Raw genomic sequence first — 17594 nt, 5'->3', positions numbered from 1 at the left:
GCAGACTACACAAAGTAAACAAGCCGTCACACAAAGTAATGGGTTGTTTGTTAACGGCCATGTTTTTTGAGGACCATGAATTAGAGCTGATAAATACTTAACATGTTGCCGGAGGCTGGTGAGGGCGACTGGTTAGGGGGAACTACCATAGAGCGGGATTAACACCAGCAACTGTGTTGTTTGTCCAGGCTATGTTTACAGTTTAGTTTAAATTGAATCCCTATTTGGATTGGATTTGAGAACAATGTAATGAGGAAAAATGGGAATGTTCACAGTAATTTGTTAGCTTTCATCTACTGTACCGTCGCAACCGTTTTGGCACCCATAAGTTTGTCCTTCATTTTCAAGACGCTGTATAAGGGCATCAATACCGTAATGAACAATTACCCAATCAAATAAACACAACAGTCAGAAAAAACATGCTACTCTCCTGGTATCTGTCATTCTCTCGTTCAAAAACATGAATCAAAGCATTAGCCTCTCCTTTTTATCTTTTCTTTTCTCGTTCAATGTATATTCATTTCATTTCCAGTCGTCCTGTTCATCACAGGAGAAGCTGCACCAGCTACCCTTCCAGCCCACCCCGGATGAGCTGCACTTTCTCTCCAAGCACTTCTGCACCGAGAGCATCGCCGGGGACGACCGACGGAGGGGGAACGCGCCAATGCGACCCCGCTCGCGCAGTCTCAGGTATGTACAGAGGCCCGGCCAGGTCATACACCTTTAAGGATGCTGGGAATAACATTTGCTGAAAATGACAGTCCTTTTTATTTATTTATCCATGTTAGTCTCATTGAGATAAAAAATATATTTTTCAAGAGACCTGGTCCAACCATATATCACAGAGTGCATTCGGAAAGTATTTGGACCCCTTTTAGACATGTTACGTTTACAGCCTTATTTTAAAATGGATTTAAGATATCTACACACAATACCGCATAAACAGGTTTTTTGAAATGTATTTAAAAAAAAAAAACAGAAATACATAATACATACATACATACATACATACATAATTATTCAGACCCTTTGCTATGAGACTCAAAATAGAGCTCAGGTGCATCCTGTTTCCATTAACCTTGAGATGTTTCTGCAACTTTATTGGAGTCCACCTGTGGTCAAATCAATAGACACTTTCCAAATCTGACATGATTTGGAAAGGCACACACCTGTCTATATAAGGTCCCACAGTTGACAGTGCATGTCAGAGCAAAAACCAAGCCATGAGGTCGAAGGAATGGTCCATAGAGCTCTGAGACAGGATTGTGTCGAGCCACATATCTGGGGAAGGCTACAAAAGAAAGTCTGCAGCATTTAAGATCCCCAAGAACACACTGGCCTCCATCATTCTTAATTGGAATACGTTTAGAACACCCAAGACTCTTCCTAGAGCTGGCCACCCAGCCAAACTGAGCAATTGGGGGAGAAGGGCCTTGGTCAGAGAGGTCACCAAGAACCCGATGGTCACTCTGACAGAGCTCCAGAGTTCCTCTGTGGAGATGGGAGAACCTTCCAGAAGGACAACCATCCCTGCAGCACTCCAGCAATCAGTCCTTTATGGTAGAGTGGCCAGACGGAAGCCACTCATCAGTAAAATGCACATGACAGTCCGCTTGGACGAACTGAAAGCATTTATATCCTACCAATGGGACATTAAAAACTCTTATGTTTCACCAAGTCGTAGCTGAATGACGACATTAAGAACATACACATTTTTATTTTTTTATTTTTTTTATTTCACCTTTATTTAACCAGGTAGGCTAGTTGAGAACAAGTTCTCATTTGCAACTGCGACCTGGCCAAGATAAAGCATAGCAGTGTGAACAGACAACACAGAGTTACACATGGAGTAAACAATTAACAAGTCAATAACACAGTAGGAGAAAAAAAAGTCTATATACATTGTGTGCAAAAGGCATGAGGTAGGCGATTAATTACAATTTTGCAGATTAACACTGGAGTGATAAATGATCTGATGGTCATGTACAGGTAGAGATACTGGTGTGCAAAAGAGCAGAAAAGTAAATAAATAAAAACAGTATGGGGATGAGGTAGGTAAAAATGGGTGGGCTATTTACTTATAGACTATGTACAGCTGCAGCGATCGGTTAGCTGCTCAGATAGCAGATGTTTGAAGTTGGTGAGGGAGATAAAAGTCTCCAACTTCAGCGATTTTTGCAATTCGTTCCAGTCACAGGCAGCAGAGAACTGGAACGAAAGGCGGCCAAATGAGGTGTTGGCTTTAGGGATGATCAGTGAGATACACCTGCTGGAGCGCGCGCTACTGATGGGTGTTGCCATTGTGACCAGTGAACTGAGATAAGGCGGAGCTTTACCTAGCATGGACTTGTAGATGACCTGGAGCCAGTGGGTCTGGCGACGAATATGTAGCGAGGGCCAGCCGACTAGAGCGTACAAGTCGCAGTGGTGGGTGGTATAAGGTGCTTTAGTGAAAAAACGGATGGCACTGTGATAAACTGCATCCAGTTTACTGAGTAGAGTGTTGGAAACAATTTTGTAGATGACATCGCCGAAGTCGAGGATCGGTAGGATAGTCAGTTTTACTAGGTAAGTTTGGCGGCGTGAGTGAAGGAGGCTTTGTTGCGGAATAGAAAGCCGACTCTTGATTTGATTTTCGATTGGAGATGTTTGATATGAGTCTGGAAGGAGAGTTTACAGTCTAGCCAGACACCTAGGTACTTATAGATGTCCACATATTCAAGGTTGGAACCATCCAGGGTGGTGATGCTGGTCAGGCGTGCGGTGCAGGCAGCGAACGGTTGAAAAGCATGCATTTGGTTTTACTAGCGTTTAAGAACAGTTGGAGGCCACGGAAGGAGTGTTGTATGGCATTGAAGCTCGTTTGGAGGTTAGATAGCACAGTGTCCAACTGGTGGGTTATACACTATCGGCCAGACAGAACAGCAGCCTCTGGTAAGACACAGGCGGAGGCCTATGCATTTATGTAAACAGCTGGTGCACGATATCTAAGGAAGTCTCAAAGTTTTCTCGCCTGAGGTAGAGTATCTCATGGTATGCTGTAGACCACACTATCTACCTAGAGAGTTTTCATCTGTATTTTTCGTAGCTGTCTACATTCCACCGCAGAGCGAAGTTGGCACTGAAACTGCACTCAATGAGCTGTATTCCGCCATAAGAAAACAGGAAAACGCTCATCCGGAGGCGGCGCTCCAGGTGGCCCGTGACTTTAATACAGGGAAACTTAAATCAGTTTTACCAAATTTCTATCAGCATGTTAAATGTGCAACCAGAGGGGGAATTCTAGACCACCTTTACTCCATACACAGAGACGTGTACAAAGCTCTCCCTCCATTTGGCAAATCTGACCATAACTCTATCCTCCTGCTTACAAGCAAAAATTCAAGCAGGAAGCACCAGTGACTCTGTCTTTAAAAAAAGGTGGTCAAGATGAAACAGATACTAAACTACAGGACCGTTTTGCTAGAGCAGACAGGAATATGTTCCGGGATTCTTCCGATGGCATTGAGGAGTACACCACATCAGTCACTGGCTTTATCAATAAGTGCATTGAGGACGTCGTCCCCACAGTGACCGTACGTACATACCCCAACCAGAAGCCATGGATTACAGGGAACATTCACACCGAGCTAAAGGGTAGAGCTGCTGCTTTCAAGGCGGGACTCGGAAGCTTATAAGAAATCTCACTATGCTCTGCGACGAACCATCAAACAGGCAAAGCGTCAATACAGGACTAAGATCGAATCGTACTACAGCGGCTCCATAACTCGTCGGATGTGGCAGGGCTTGCAAACTATTACACACTACAAAAGGAAGCCCTACCAAGAGCTGCCCAGTGTCACAAGCCTACTAGACGAGCTAAATAACTTCTATGCTCGCTTTGAGGCAAGTAACACTGAAACATGCATGAGAGCACCAGCTCGTCGGGTTGACTGTGTGATCACGCTCTCCGCAGCCGATGTCAGTAAGACCTTTAAACAGTTCAACATTCACATGGTCGCAGGGCCAGACGGATTACCAGGATGTGTACGCCGAGCATGCACTGACCAACTGGCAAGTGTCTTCACTGACAGTTTCAACCTCTCCCTGTCTGAGTCTGTAATACCAACATGTTTCAAGCAGACCACCATAGTGTTCTTGGGCACAGAGGCTAAGGTAATCTGCCTAAATGACTACTGACTCATAGCTCTCACGTCTGTAGCCATGAAATGCTTTGAAAAGCTGGTCATGGCTTACATCAACACCATTATCCCAGAAACCCTAGACCCACTCCAATTTGCATACCGCACCAACAGATCCACAGATGATGCAATCTCTATTGCACTCCACAATGCCCTTTCCCACATGGACAAAAGGAACACCTATGTGAGAATGCTATTCATTGACTACAGCTCAGTGTTCAACAGCATAGTGTCCTCAAAGTTCATCACTAAGCTAAGGACCCTGGGACAAAACACCTCCCTCTGCAACTGGATCCTAGACTTACTGACGTGCTGCCACCAGGTGGTAAGGGTAGGTAACAACACATATGCCACGCTGATGCTCAACATGGGGGCCCCTCAGGAATGTGTGCTCAGTCCCCTCCTGTACTCCCTGTTCACTCATGATTGCGCGGCCAGGCACAACTCCAACACCAAGTTTGTTGATGAAACAAAAGTGGTAGGCCTGATCACCAACAGCGATGAGGAAGCCTATAGGGAGGAGGTCAGAGACCTGACCGTGTGGTGCAAGGACAACAACCTCTCCCTCAACGTGATCAAGACAAAGGAGATTATTGTGGACCACAGGAAAAGGATCCTCAAAAGGTTTAACAGCACCATCGAAAGCATCCTGACGGGTTGCATCACTGCCTGGTATGGCAACTGCTCAGTCTCTGACCGCAAGGCACTGCAGGGGGTAGTGTGTCTGGCCCAGTACATCACCGGGGACAAGCTATACCTCTATACCAGGCGGTGTCAGGAAGGCCCTAAAAAATGCCAGACTCCAGCCACCCTAGTCATGGACTGTTCTCTCTGCTACCGCACGGCAAGCAGTACCGGAGCGCCAAATCTAGGTCCAAGAGGCTTCTGAACAGCATCTTCCCCCAAGCCATAAGACTCCTGAACAGCTAATCAAATGGCTACCCAGACTATTTGCACCCCCACCACACTGCTGCTTCTCTCTGTTATTATCTATGCATAGCCACTTTAATAACCCTACCTGCATGTACATATTTCCTCAATTACCTCGTCACCGGTGCCCCCGCACATTGACACATTGACTCTGAACCTGTATATAGCCCCGCTATTATTTACTGCTGCTCTTGAATTATTTGTTTTTCTTATCTCTGAGTTTTAAGAAAATGCCCCAAAAAAGTGTTAAGGGCTTGTAAGTAAGCATTTCACTATAAGGTCTACTACACCTGTTGTATTTGGCACATTTGACCAATAAAATGTGTTTTGATTTGGTGTTTGCCAAAAGACCATGAGAAACAAGATTATCTTGTCTGATATTGAATTCTTTGGCCTGAATGCCAAGCATCATGTCTGGAGGAAACCTGGTATCATCCCTACGGTGGAGCATGGTGGTGGCAGCATGCTGCATTGATGTTTTTCAGCAGCAGGGACTGGGAGACTAGTCAGGATTGAGGGAAAAATGAACAGAGAAAAGTACACGGATCCTTGATGAAAACCTGCTCCAGAGCATTCAGGACCTCAGACTGGGGTGATTGTTCACCTTCCAACAGGACAGTGACCCTAAGCACACAGCCAAGGCAATGCTGGAGTGGCTTTGGGGCAAGTATCTGAATGTCCTTGAGTGGCCCAGCCAGAGCCTGGACTTGAAACCTCGATTTGAACATCTCTGCAGAGAACAGAAAATAGCTGTGCAGCAATGCTCCCCATCCAGCCTGACAGAGCTTAAGGTGCTTCAACAAAGTACTGAGTAAAGGGTTTGAATACTTATGTCAATGTGATATTTCTGTTTTTATTTTTTTATAACTGTGCAAACATTTCTAAAAACCTGTTTTTGCTTTGTCAATATGGGGTATTAAGTGTAGATTGATGAAAAAAAATCAATTTAATACATTTTAGCGTAAGGATGTAAAGCAACAAAATGTGGAAAAAGTCAAGGGGTCTGAATACTTTCCGAATGCACTGTATATCAATGCATTTTTCTGCTGTAAGATACAGTATGTGTTGTAATATAAGTACTGATCTTTACTTTATATTCTTATTTGTTTGCAGCCCTGGAAGATCCCCATCCTGTTGTGATCATGAGATTATTATGATGAACCATGTCTACAAGGAACGCTTCCCTAAGGTGAGGGGCCTTGTCGCCTGTCATTTGGTATCAAAACAAAATGCCAATGTCTTACATAAGGTTTATTACACAGTGACATAATAGTTGCTCTTTTTTAGCCACTTCTAAACTTTTTACCCCCTCTGACCACTTTTGCCACCACTTTCTACCACCTTAAAACCTTTTTACCCTCTCTCATGTCCTCTCCTTCTAACCTTTTCCACCCCTCCATGCCTCAAGGCCACGGCCCAGATGGAGGAGAGGATCCAGGAGATCATCCGGACCAGCTCCCCGGAGAGCGTGCTGCCGCTGGCGGACGGTGTGCTGGGGTTTGCCCACCATCAGATCATCGAGCTGGTCCGCGACTGCCTGGAGAAGAGCCGCCTGGGCCACGTCACCTCGCGCTACTTCTGTGAGCTCACCGACAAGCTGGAGAAGCTATTCCAGGAGGTGGGTGACACTATTGGTGCAGCTCAGTAATGTTAAATGGTTACCTTTCCTTGTGTCGTCTACCCCTATATTAATAATCTGGCATAATGAAGGAAAGTAGACGAGGAAAGAAAGCAATAAAGAGTAGTGTGGTGCCACCTACCCCACTTTAAAATACATGAACCTTTTACCATAGTAATAAGCACAGTGTAATTACAATATCGGTACACATTACTGCATAGGACTTTGATACAATCAAACAGATTCTTTCACCAAAATGATTTGATTTACAGTGCTCTCTTACCTCTACGGTATTCAAAGTAATTTTTTAAGCACTATTACAAATATAGATATTCTGTATTGCTCAGTGTCCTCTCCCCTCATGCAGGCTTACTATGATAATCCCTCCCTCTTACTTAATGGTACTTCCAGTCCCGAGCACTGATCAGCTCACAGGTCTGTATAAAATGTTGAGCGAGTGTGTTCTGTTGTGTGTGTGTGTGTATAGTCCACGTCCCGGTCGGAGAGCCAGGAGGTGAACTTCATCAAAGAGCTGGTGAAGAAGATCCTCATCGTCATCGCCAGGCCAGCACGCCTCCTGGAATGCCTGGTATGTCTCGCCTGATTGTCACTAGTTAGCTACCAAGCACATGGCAATGACTTCTCACTCACACACTAATTATACTAGGGCCAGGAGTTTTTCCTGACCATGTTGGGTGACTAGTCAAATCTCTGGGCATTAATACTAAATATGACTTATTTCTGTCCCACGGCTAATCAGAACTACACAAATGACCATGTAGCTCTATCTAAACTAGGTTTCAATTATGTGAGTCATTTGACAGACATCTCATCCATGTCTCTGTATAAAGAGGAGGCTTGTGACCTGGTGACGAACCATACAGATGCAATGCATCCTTCTCGCGCTCCTGCTATTGATTGATTGTTACATTATCAACCCAGAGAAAAGCCAACAGCACTCAGACAATGCCTATTGAAACTTAAAACTAAGAGTTCCAGAAGTGTTGTAGTGAAACCTGTGTCCCTGTGTTGTCCTATCCTCAGGAGTTTGATCCAGAGGAGTTCTACCATCTGTTGGAGGCTGCCGAGGGTCACGCCAAAGAGGGCCAGGGCATCAAGACTGACATCCCCCGCTACATCATCAGCCAGTTGGGGCTCACACGGGACCCCCTGGAAGGTATGCCAGGTTTGACCTTGTAGGAGTTGGGCAGGTAGACAGTGTCTAAACCAACATGAGTGGAGGTGCAGCCAAGCATCACACATTCAGATTGAAAAGAGCTGCAAGGGGCTGTGACCTCATTCCAGTGGTGGCCTGCTTTATTCAAGTAATCAAGAAGTTTCTGAGTATGTAGAAAATAACTTATTTCGTGATGTAAAACCTAAGATGTGCTAGCCTTGATATTCATGCTCTACAGATGACACTGGCTATGTTCCAATTTTTCACCCGTATCCCAAAGTGTACACACCCCCTCATTGATTTTAAAGGAATGGACTGGTGTGAGGAATATTGTGGAAACTCCCTCAAGCCACGCTTGCACCAATTAAATATTTTTAACAAGATTCTTAGTCATGGAAATCCTGGACTTTTAAAATTGTGTTTTTCAGGCGGGGAAAAGTTTAAGAAAATGATCAAATCTAAAACGTTTTGGATAAGTCATGGAAATATATCAAATAGTTAATCTTGATGTACATTTTTTAGGCACAATTTAAAAAACGTTTTTTTTTAAATATCAACATATAAGCCAGGATCGGAATGCACTTTAGTGCGTCCTTGATTGCGCACATAATCTGCATGTGTGTGAGAGGAGTGGGCCATTGCTCAAGGAGAGAGAGAGAGAAACTTCTGTATGTGTAATGTTTACTGTTAATTTTTGTTGTTTTTCACTTTATATATTCACTTTGTATGTTGTCTACCTCACTTGCTTTGGCAATGTTAACACATGTTTCCCATGCCAATAAAGCCCTTGAATTGAATTGAAAAAAATTGAGACAGTCGGACATTGCAGCGGCAGGCAGGTAGGCCTATAAAATATGATAGAGAACAGACTAATAGCTAGGTAGCCAATTCAAAACATATATTGTACCCTGTAATTAACTGTTTAACTATTATTAACATGATTGTTTTCATATATCCCTAAAACCTTCCACCAACACTCGTGAATAGGGTCATACAAAATTGATTTACTTTCTTGAACAATTCATTTAAACAATTATTTTTGACTGAACAAATGATTCATTTCACCATTGTATAAGTTGGGATTCCATTCAATCTCGATGAATCCAAATAAGTTTATCGCAAACAGTTCTTTTTTTATGTAGCCTTTCTTTTGGATTATGTTGCTTCAAAACTGGTTTTGTAGATACTTCCAGTTTATTTGGGCATCCAATGTATGGGACATTGCAACGAGCCTGACGTGAATGATATACTGCTTTCCCGCGAACAAGCCCAGATCCCCATCATTTGCATGAAGAGAAGGCGACGAAAAAGGGGCCAGAGGGCAGGCTGCCTTCTGGGAGTTCGTAGGCGATCGAAGAAACTCCCACTTCCTTCCATTCTGCTAGCAAACGTGCAATCTTTGGAAAATAAAATGATGACCTAGGTGGAAGATTAAACTACCGAGGGGACATTCAAAACTGTAATATCTTATGCTTCACGGAGTCATCGTGGCTGAACGACGACATTATCAACACACAGCTGGCTGGTTATACGCTGTATCGGCAGGACAGAACAGAGGCGTCTGGTAAGACAAGAGGCGGTGGACTATGTATCAGCTGGTTCACGATATCCAAGGAAGTCTCTGATGCTGGCACTAAGACCACACTGAAGGAGCTGTATTCCGCCATAAGCAAACAAGAAAACGCTCATTCAGAGGCAGGCTCTCCTAGTAGCCGGGGACTTTAATGCAGGGAAACTTCAATCTGTTTTAGTAAATTTCTATCAGTGTGTTAAATATGCAACCAGAGGGAAAAAAGCTCTGGACCACCTTTACTCTACACACAGACGTGTACAAAGCTCTCACTCGCCCTCCATTTCGCAAATCTGACCATAATTCTATCCTCCTGATTCCTGCTGACAAGCAAAAATTAAAGCAGGAAGCACCGTGATTCAATCAATAAAAAAGTGGTTAGATGAAGCAGCTTCTACCGCCAAGCCATAAGACTCCAGAACATCTAATCAAATGGCTACCCAGACTATTTGCATTGCCCTCCCCCCTCTTTTACACCACTGCTATTCTGTTGTTATCATCTATGCATAGTCACTTTAACTCTACCGACGTATACATATTACCTCAACATTGACTCTGTACCAGTACCCCCGTGTATAGTCTCGCTGTTATTTTACTGCTGCTCTTTAATTACTTGTTACTTTTATTTTTTACTCATATTTTTTTAAACTGCGATGTCGGTTAGGGGCTCGTAAGTTGTATTCGGCGCATGTGACTAATAAAATGTTAATTGATTTTGATTTGAAATGTGGTTTGTTAGAGAGGACTGGAATAAAAGCCTGCACATGAGCTCTCCTGGAGGATGGTTGACCACCCTTGATTACATAACATTACAACCAAATATATTTTATGCCTTTTGAAATAATTAGCTCATTCAATATATCAAAGTTTTTTTTTTAAATATATATTTTAAAAAATAGCTGAAAACAGGACAGGGCCATGAATTGGAGATTGTAAACATGAGTGAAAAATGCCCTTTAAGTAAAATCCAAATCACATATCCCATTCAAATCCTAAATAACAGCTGAAAATGATAAGGATTCCATCATAACCGTCCTCACTGATACCAGAGAGGATGCTCTCACCCATAGGCTCCGTTGCTGAGGAGTTTGTTCATCTCAAAGTCCATCTCGCAGGGCTTTCGTCTGGATCGCAGGGCCGCGTTCAGACTGATCGGGTGTGTAATCATTAGTCCAACAGTTGCAAACAAGAGTTTCTGTTCGGTAGATTCAGGTGTGTTTATCCCTGTTTCGTTCCGTTTGCTTCTGTTTAAGAAATGTTTTTAAACAAACAGTTCCCTTTCAGAGCCACATACAAACAGCTCGGTGGAGTCCTTCTTGCATCTACGTGCTCTCCTCCTCTCACCTTTTGCCTTTGCTTGTGGACTTCAATGCATGACACATCAGCTGTCTGTGACCATGTGAAAACCCTTTCAAAGCCAAACCTTCATATCATAACTGCTACACATAGCCTATATAATTGTCACCATATTAGTTAACGTCAAGTCAACATAGCTACTAGAACGTGTTAGTAAACCTGCTAAAATCATGCAGTACAGTCAGTAAGCAGTTTAGCAGTTACACCAGCGGGCTCCGTTGACAATCAAATTAATAAAACCAAAAGCTTACCTTGACTTGGAAGAGTTCCTTGTGTTGGATATAGTCATAGTCAGCTAGCTAACATAGCATTTATCTGTTTGAGCTGGGTGTTTGAGTAGGCTAAACTAGCTAGCTGCATTTGCTAGCTAAGTAAGTGAAAGTAAAAAAATATATAAATTATATTGAAATATAGCTAGGTCTTTCTTGCTCCTCCATTTAAGAAGTTATTTTGTTCAGATTGTTTCTCTTTGAGTCAACTACTCACCACGTTTTATGCACTGCAGTGCTAGCTAGATGTAGCTGATGCTTTCAGTACTAGATTAAATCTCTGACCCTTTGAGTGGAGAGGAATCATCTGCAAATAATTTATTACATTTTAATTAACGTTAACGTCCTCGTGAAACTCCCTCCGTAATGTACTGAGAGAAAATGATAATATAATTGAAATAAATCCTAATTATGTTTTCGATATTGGTCTTTAACGTTTTGAAAGCATTGCTGGAGCAGATTTTTTTTTTTAATAAGGTGAATGACTTGTATTACTACTACAGAAGAACTAGTACTAGAAGTACCAGCTACCCAATGACTAAAATATTGTCAGCATTACAGCTAACTTTTCTAGCAAGGCTAATATAACTAGCAAGGCTAATATAACTAGCAAGGCTAATATAACTAGCAAGGCTAATATAACTAGCAAGGCTAATATAACAAGAGTAGAGAAGTTCTAAGATGGTGGCGTAGAGGAATGTACTGAACTGACTGCCATCCTAATGTGCCTCTCCTCTCTCCACTCAAACCCCAGCGTTCATTCTGACTAATTAGGAACACATGGTCTCCCTATAGAGCTGAAACAGATCGACACAGACTGGCTCACTAACCTCCGTCCTCATTGGCCAATGTCTCTTGACTCATTTCCCCTGGGCCTATCCTGTGTGTTTTTCTTGCCCAGTTGCCTGGAGCGCTGGAAGCAGTCTCCTAGGCAGGGACAGATGCTAAGTTACATTAGAAATGTGTTTAGGGTCACTGTTGGGATGACCGAACAACCCACTCCTGATTCGGTAGCTCCTGCTGTTCATACAGTGCTGATGGGAGGGGATGCACACACACATGCATGTGCATACCCGAATGTACACCCAAGAGACACGCACACACAGGAGTGTTCTGGAGTTGTGGTTTTCTTAATGGATGTCCGACATGTGTTTGTGTTGCTGCCTCTTCTGGTTTCCATGTAATTTCCCCTCCTGTAGGATTTCTCAGACTCCGCTCAACAGACTGTTTCTTAATTGCCAAATAAAGAGTGTGTTAATATACAGTACTCTCTATAGGCTTTGACTAAATGTTGGAGTATATAGAAGACATCTGAATTGAAAGGGCACTGTTTTGTGTCTGAAGGTGAAAATGCTGACATGTTTTCTCTCGGTTCTGCTCCTATAGAAATTGCTCAGATGACCAGTTATGATAGTGGGATAGCTGAAACACCCGAGACAGATGACTCTGTGAGTATTCAGCATATTTTACTCAAGTTTTTAGTTGCAGGTTATTATTTCAGTAGAATAAAGTTTCTCTCCTCTTGTCCTCCCAGTCCCAGAGTCTGAACGCGGCCCTGCGATCCCGACGAAAGCCCTGCGAGATGGACTTTGAGATGAACAAACTCATCAGCAACGGAGCCTACGGGTGAGAGCATCCTCTCTGGTATCAGTGAGGACGGTTATGATGGAATTCTGATCTGTTTCAGCTGTTATTTAGTGTTTGAATGGAGTATGTGATTTGGGTTTACACAAAGGACATTTTTCACTTATGTTTACCATCTCCAATTCATGGCCCTGTCCATGATTTAAGTCTACCACAGGACTGACAATGTGTTCCCTCTCAACAGAGCTATGAATGTGTGATTTCAATCCATCTTTATAGAGTAACTGCCAAAATAAAGGAACAACTTGAGTAAATGAGGTGCTTCCACACAGGTGTGTTTCCTGAGTTAATTAAGCAATTAATCTCCCATCATGCTTAGGGTCATGTATAAAAATGCCCATTTGGCCATCATTGTGGCTGCCATGACTTTGAAAGAGGAATGTTCAAAGGAACATAGGGAGTTTAAATGGTGTGTGTCAGATCTCAACCCAATTGAACACTTATGAGAGATTCTGGAGCTGTGCCTGAGACAGCTTTTTCCACCTCCATTAACGAAAAAACATATGATGGAATTTATTGTGGAAGTATGGTGTCGCCATAGAGATCCTATTAAATTAACTTCCTAATTATATGATTGTCGCATCCCTCCAATAGTTCCAGACACTTGTAGAATGCAAAGGCACATTGAAGCTGTTCTGCTGACTCGTGGCCCAACACCCTATTAAGACACTTTGTTGGTGTTTTCTTTATTTTGGCAGTTACCTGCATATGACTAACAATGTCATTCTCTGACCGAGCAATATATGCTTGATTTACCTCAGCCTGAACAGTGTGTCTGTATTGTCTTCTCTCTGTAACAGGGCTGTGTATCTGGTGCGCCACAAGGAGACCAAACAGCGCTTTGCCATGAAGAAGATCAACAAACAGAACCTGATGCTGAGGAACCAGATCCAGCAGGCATTTGTGGAAAGAGACATCCTGACCTTCGCTGAGAACCCCTTCGTGGTCTCAATGTTCTGCTCCTTCGAAACACGACGACACCTCTGCATGGTCATGGAGTATGTAGAAGGTAGGCAGCCATTATTTTTTTCTTACTTTTCTTTCTACCAAAACTGTGGAAGACAGGAAGCTCACCAGGGGGATAAACTGCTCTAGAAATACTGGTTAATGTTGTTCAGCCCTATTATTTACCAAAAGTATTACCAATTTTGGGTTGGGATTAATCATATGTTGAATGTACTTCATTGTAGTATACAGTATTTTAATGTCAGAATTAACTCGGTAAGACAATTCTGTGTCTGTATGCCATTAGGCGGTGACTGTGCCAACCTGTTAAAGAACATGGGCCCCCTGCCTGTGGACATGGCCAAGATGTACTTTGCTGAGACGGTGCTGGCTCTGGAGTACCTCCACAACTATGGCATCGTCCACAGGGACCTCAAACCAGACAAGTCAGTCTCTAATATCGCTATAGTATAGTCGGCTACTATCACTGGGAATGTAGATAGATATAGTCTAATCTCAGATCTGTTACTGCTGTTAGTGCTGCTTATCCTGGTAAGACAACACATGTCATAGTAGTTGGCAAGACTGCATGAACAGGTCTGGTTAGACACCCTTCAGACTGCTGATCTTTATGTTTTTAAAATAGTCAGTCACTTTGGTCATTGATGTCTATCAATCACATTTATTTTATGAAGCCCTTTATACATGAGCAATTGTCACAAAGTGCTTTACAGATACCCAGCCTAAAATCCCAAAGAGCAAGCAAAGCAGAGGCACAGATGTCACTCATTTACTTATTGTATTCTGAGCCAGATTTGAAGATCTATCTTCATTGGTATCTATGTGATGCTCGTGTCTTTCTCCCCCACCCCCAGTCTGTTGGTGACCTCCATGGGCCACATCAAGCTGACAGACTTTGGGCTGTCCAAGGTGGGCCTGATGAACATGACCACTAACCTGTATGAGGGACACATAGAGAAGGACGCCCGAGAGTTCTCTGATAAACAGGTACAGTGTAGAGATGGACTGGCATTCTACCTACAGTATAGGCCAGTCTTTCTCACTCATTTATAGTTTCTCATAATTAAAACAAGCAAGCAGAGAGAACATGACCGTTATGGTATCCAATTTGAACACTTTGACGTGCTCAGACTGAATACCTACAGCTTTCAGGTGATTGTTTATCAAATATGACAGTTTCAAGCCTCAACGCTTCACCAAAACGTACTACTAGTACCTGTTTCCTTCTGTCTGTGTGTGTAGGTGTGTGGAACCCCAGAGTACATCGCTCCAGAGGTGATCCTTAGACAGGGTTATGGGAAACCAGTGGACTGGTGGGCCATGGGCATCATACTCTATGAGTTCCTGGTGGGTTGCGTACCCTTCTTTGGAGACACACCAGAAGAACTGTTCGGACAGGTCATCAGTGGTCAGTCTCACTCTTCTCTCTTTTTGAGTTGACATTTAGGGCGAATCCTAAATTCCAATTATGTTGAAATTTCACTTAACATTGACAACAATGCATGACTAAGTAGGAGAAAAATCTGAAGGTCTTTATCCCCGGTGAATGGGAAAGATTGGCAATATCTAACTAAATAGTATGGAATTGGATGGTGCCAATCTTTCCCATTTATTTGGGATCAAGGCATGTTCATACACAAAACCAATTGTGTGGGATGTGGCTTACATTAAAACTAAAGACATTTCTCTGGTTCAAATGTATGATAACTTCCTTATGGCTGTTGTGTTCAAGCCTTTTTACATTTACAGCACATTATGCTGAATAAAGGAACAAGACTTTAAAAAATGACAGCAGTGGAAGTTGTTAGAGAGAAGTCTATACAGGGAACGTTAGAGAGCCCCCTCTATCTATCCTATGAAATTGAATGGTGTGCTTTGACAGATTTGGTGTGCTCTATATTGTGCCAAATTCCTTATGGCCATTGTTTTCTAGCCATTTTAAGTGTATAGCACAGACATGGTGTATTCGCCTACTTATTCTGTGCAACGAATAAGAAAAAATAGTTTAAAATGTCAGCATGTGATGTTCTTTGTAAACTGATCCTTTACACATAAGCTCAATCTATCCTATGTTAATTAATGTGGTGCCATGACAGATTTGGTGTGCTCTCCATCATACTAGACCATAGAGACCCAGTGTTAATTAAAGGGCTCTGAACACACTGAGCTGAATGCCACGCTGCTCAGGCCTGAGGGCCACCATGCATATTCATGCCCCACTCCCAAATTTGATTAAAATGGGGGCCTCATGGCGCCAAAGAGACAACCGTGGCATGGCACAGACACTACTGGTTTGGTGTACACTGGTATTTCTCAACTGTTGCTAGCGGTCTACACTGGTCAAACACACATGAACAGACTCACACAGACACATACACACACAAGGATTTTTTTATCACATAATATTTTTCAGACCTGGATAACACATTATTTTAGTACTGGAGAACAGACACTAATGAATTGAATTTCTCATCCTTGAGGTAGTGAAGGTTGTCAATAATAAACAATATGACCTTTGTCTAAGGAAGTGCACAATCGCATGCATTAATCAGATTATAATTGTGGGACTTAAAACTGTGGCTTACTGCTAACTCAGTATGTGTCTATGGGATATTGCTAGCTGCTAGCTAACTCAGTATGTGTTGTCTCATGGATATTGCTAACTGCTAGCTAACTCAGTATGTGTTGTATCTGGGATATTACTGAGTGCTAATGAACTGAGTATGTGTTGTTTCCCAGATGAGATCAACTGGCCGGAGGGAGAGGACGCTCCCCCTGCTGACTCTCAGGAACTGATCACCCTCCTACTCAGACAGAACCCCCTGGAGAGGATGGGCACAGGTAGTCACAAGTTGTGCACAACACATGCCACACACAAATACCATTTTCACACTACCGAGCCAAGCCAAGCTGTACTGGGCTGGCCTGGTTTCACATTCACCATAGTTGATGGAACCGTGCTGGGAAGGACCATGTGTAAAGAACCTACAGTTCTGGCACATTTATGTGGGTTACTTTTAGTTTGTTGAAACCTTTTTACTGTTAAGAGGTTTACAACCAGTTATGACCTACCAGGGAGCATTCTCTCTCCTCAGATAAAATAGTCCAGGTACAGACCATGGTATATTCCCATAACTGTCCATGTGGCTTCTCATCACAGCGCATTATTTAAACATACGGAGGGATAAATTGGGTCAGCCAAATAGGCGGAACAGTTTATCACATAACAATACTGCCTTGTAAATGGGCCCCCTCAGGAATGTCGACCTGGGCAAGGTCACGCATCATCAGCGTCTGCGGATCGTAAACATTGTCCCTGACCGGAGACCACGGGCCGCCCACTGTTTGACTACGTCTAAATGGCACCCTATTCCCTATATCGCCCATAGGTCTCTGGTCAAAGGTAGTGCAGCACAAGGAATAGTGGGCCATTTAGGATGTAGATTTTGTCTCCTGCGTAGCAGATTCAATCTAATCAGGTTACACAGGACTGCATTCATCAGAGCCAATCCCCTGGGTCGAGTCGAACCATTCAGCAGGCGGTCTCTTCCTCAAAGGTCACCGGCAGGAAATTGTACTGCATAATTTATGGCCGGTGATACGACTTTTGGGTGCCAGCCAATGATAAAGCAAGGAAGAAATGTTAGCGTCTGCACTTCTTCCTTTTGTGTTGGGGCAGTGCCACCGCTGTCCAATGTCAACCTTTATCTTGGATGGAGCGGAAGTGTGTTTGAGTGTGTTTGAGTGTGTTTGAGTGTGTTTGAGTGTGTTTGAGTGTGTTTGAGTGTGTTTGAGTGTGTTTGAGTGTGTTTGAGTGTGTTTGTAGTGCGTTTGTAGTGCTTGCATTCACTAGTCTTTTGTGTGCAAGATATCTGTGTATCTC

At 43.1% G+C, this 17594-nt stretch overlaps 1 protein-coding gene across 3 annotated transcripts in view; it reads left to right on the top strand.

The window, feature by feature from the left end:
• Positions 1-17594, top strand: part of mast4 (microtubule associated serine/threonine kinase family member 4) — a 170129-nt gene that overhangs the window by 136834 nt on the left and 15701 nt on the right. For 2 of the 3 annotated variants that reach the window (XM_029650557.2, XM_029650564.2), the window contains exons 8-19: positions 533-690; positions 6225-6300; positions 6520-6729; positions 7217-7318; positions 7774-7906; positions 12488-12549; positions 12636-12727; positions 13546-13754; positions 13998-14136; positions 14566-14698; positions 14954-15119; positions 16451-16552. In XM_029650557.2, coding sequence (XP_029506417.2) covers positions 533-690; positions 6225-6300; positions 6520-6729; positions 7217-7318; positions 7774-7906; positions 12488-12549; positions 12636-12727; positions 13546-13754; positions 13998-14136; positions 14566-14698; positions 14954-15119; positions 16451-16552 — 1582 coding nt within the window. The remainder of the gene's footprint in view (positions 1-532; positions 691-6224; positions 6301-6519; positions 6730-7216; positions 7319-7773; positions 7907-12487; positions 12550-12635; positions 12728-13545; positions 13755-13997; positions 14137-14565; positions 14699-14953; positions 15120-16450; positions 16553-17594) is intronic. The other variant, XM_029650571.2, reaches the window with a different exon arrangement.

Source organism: Oncorhynchus nerka, linkage group LG4 (genome assembly GCF_034236695.1).
Source record: "Oncorhynchus nerka isolate Pitt River linkage group LG4, Oner_Uvic_2.0, whole genome shotgun sequence".
In the NCBI taxonomy this organism is placed as follows: Eukaryota; Metazoa; Chordata; class Actinopteri; order Salmoniformes; family Salmonidae; genus Oncorhynchus; species Oncorhynchus nerka.
This window is presented reverse-complemented; position numbering and strand designations above follow the sequence as displayed.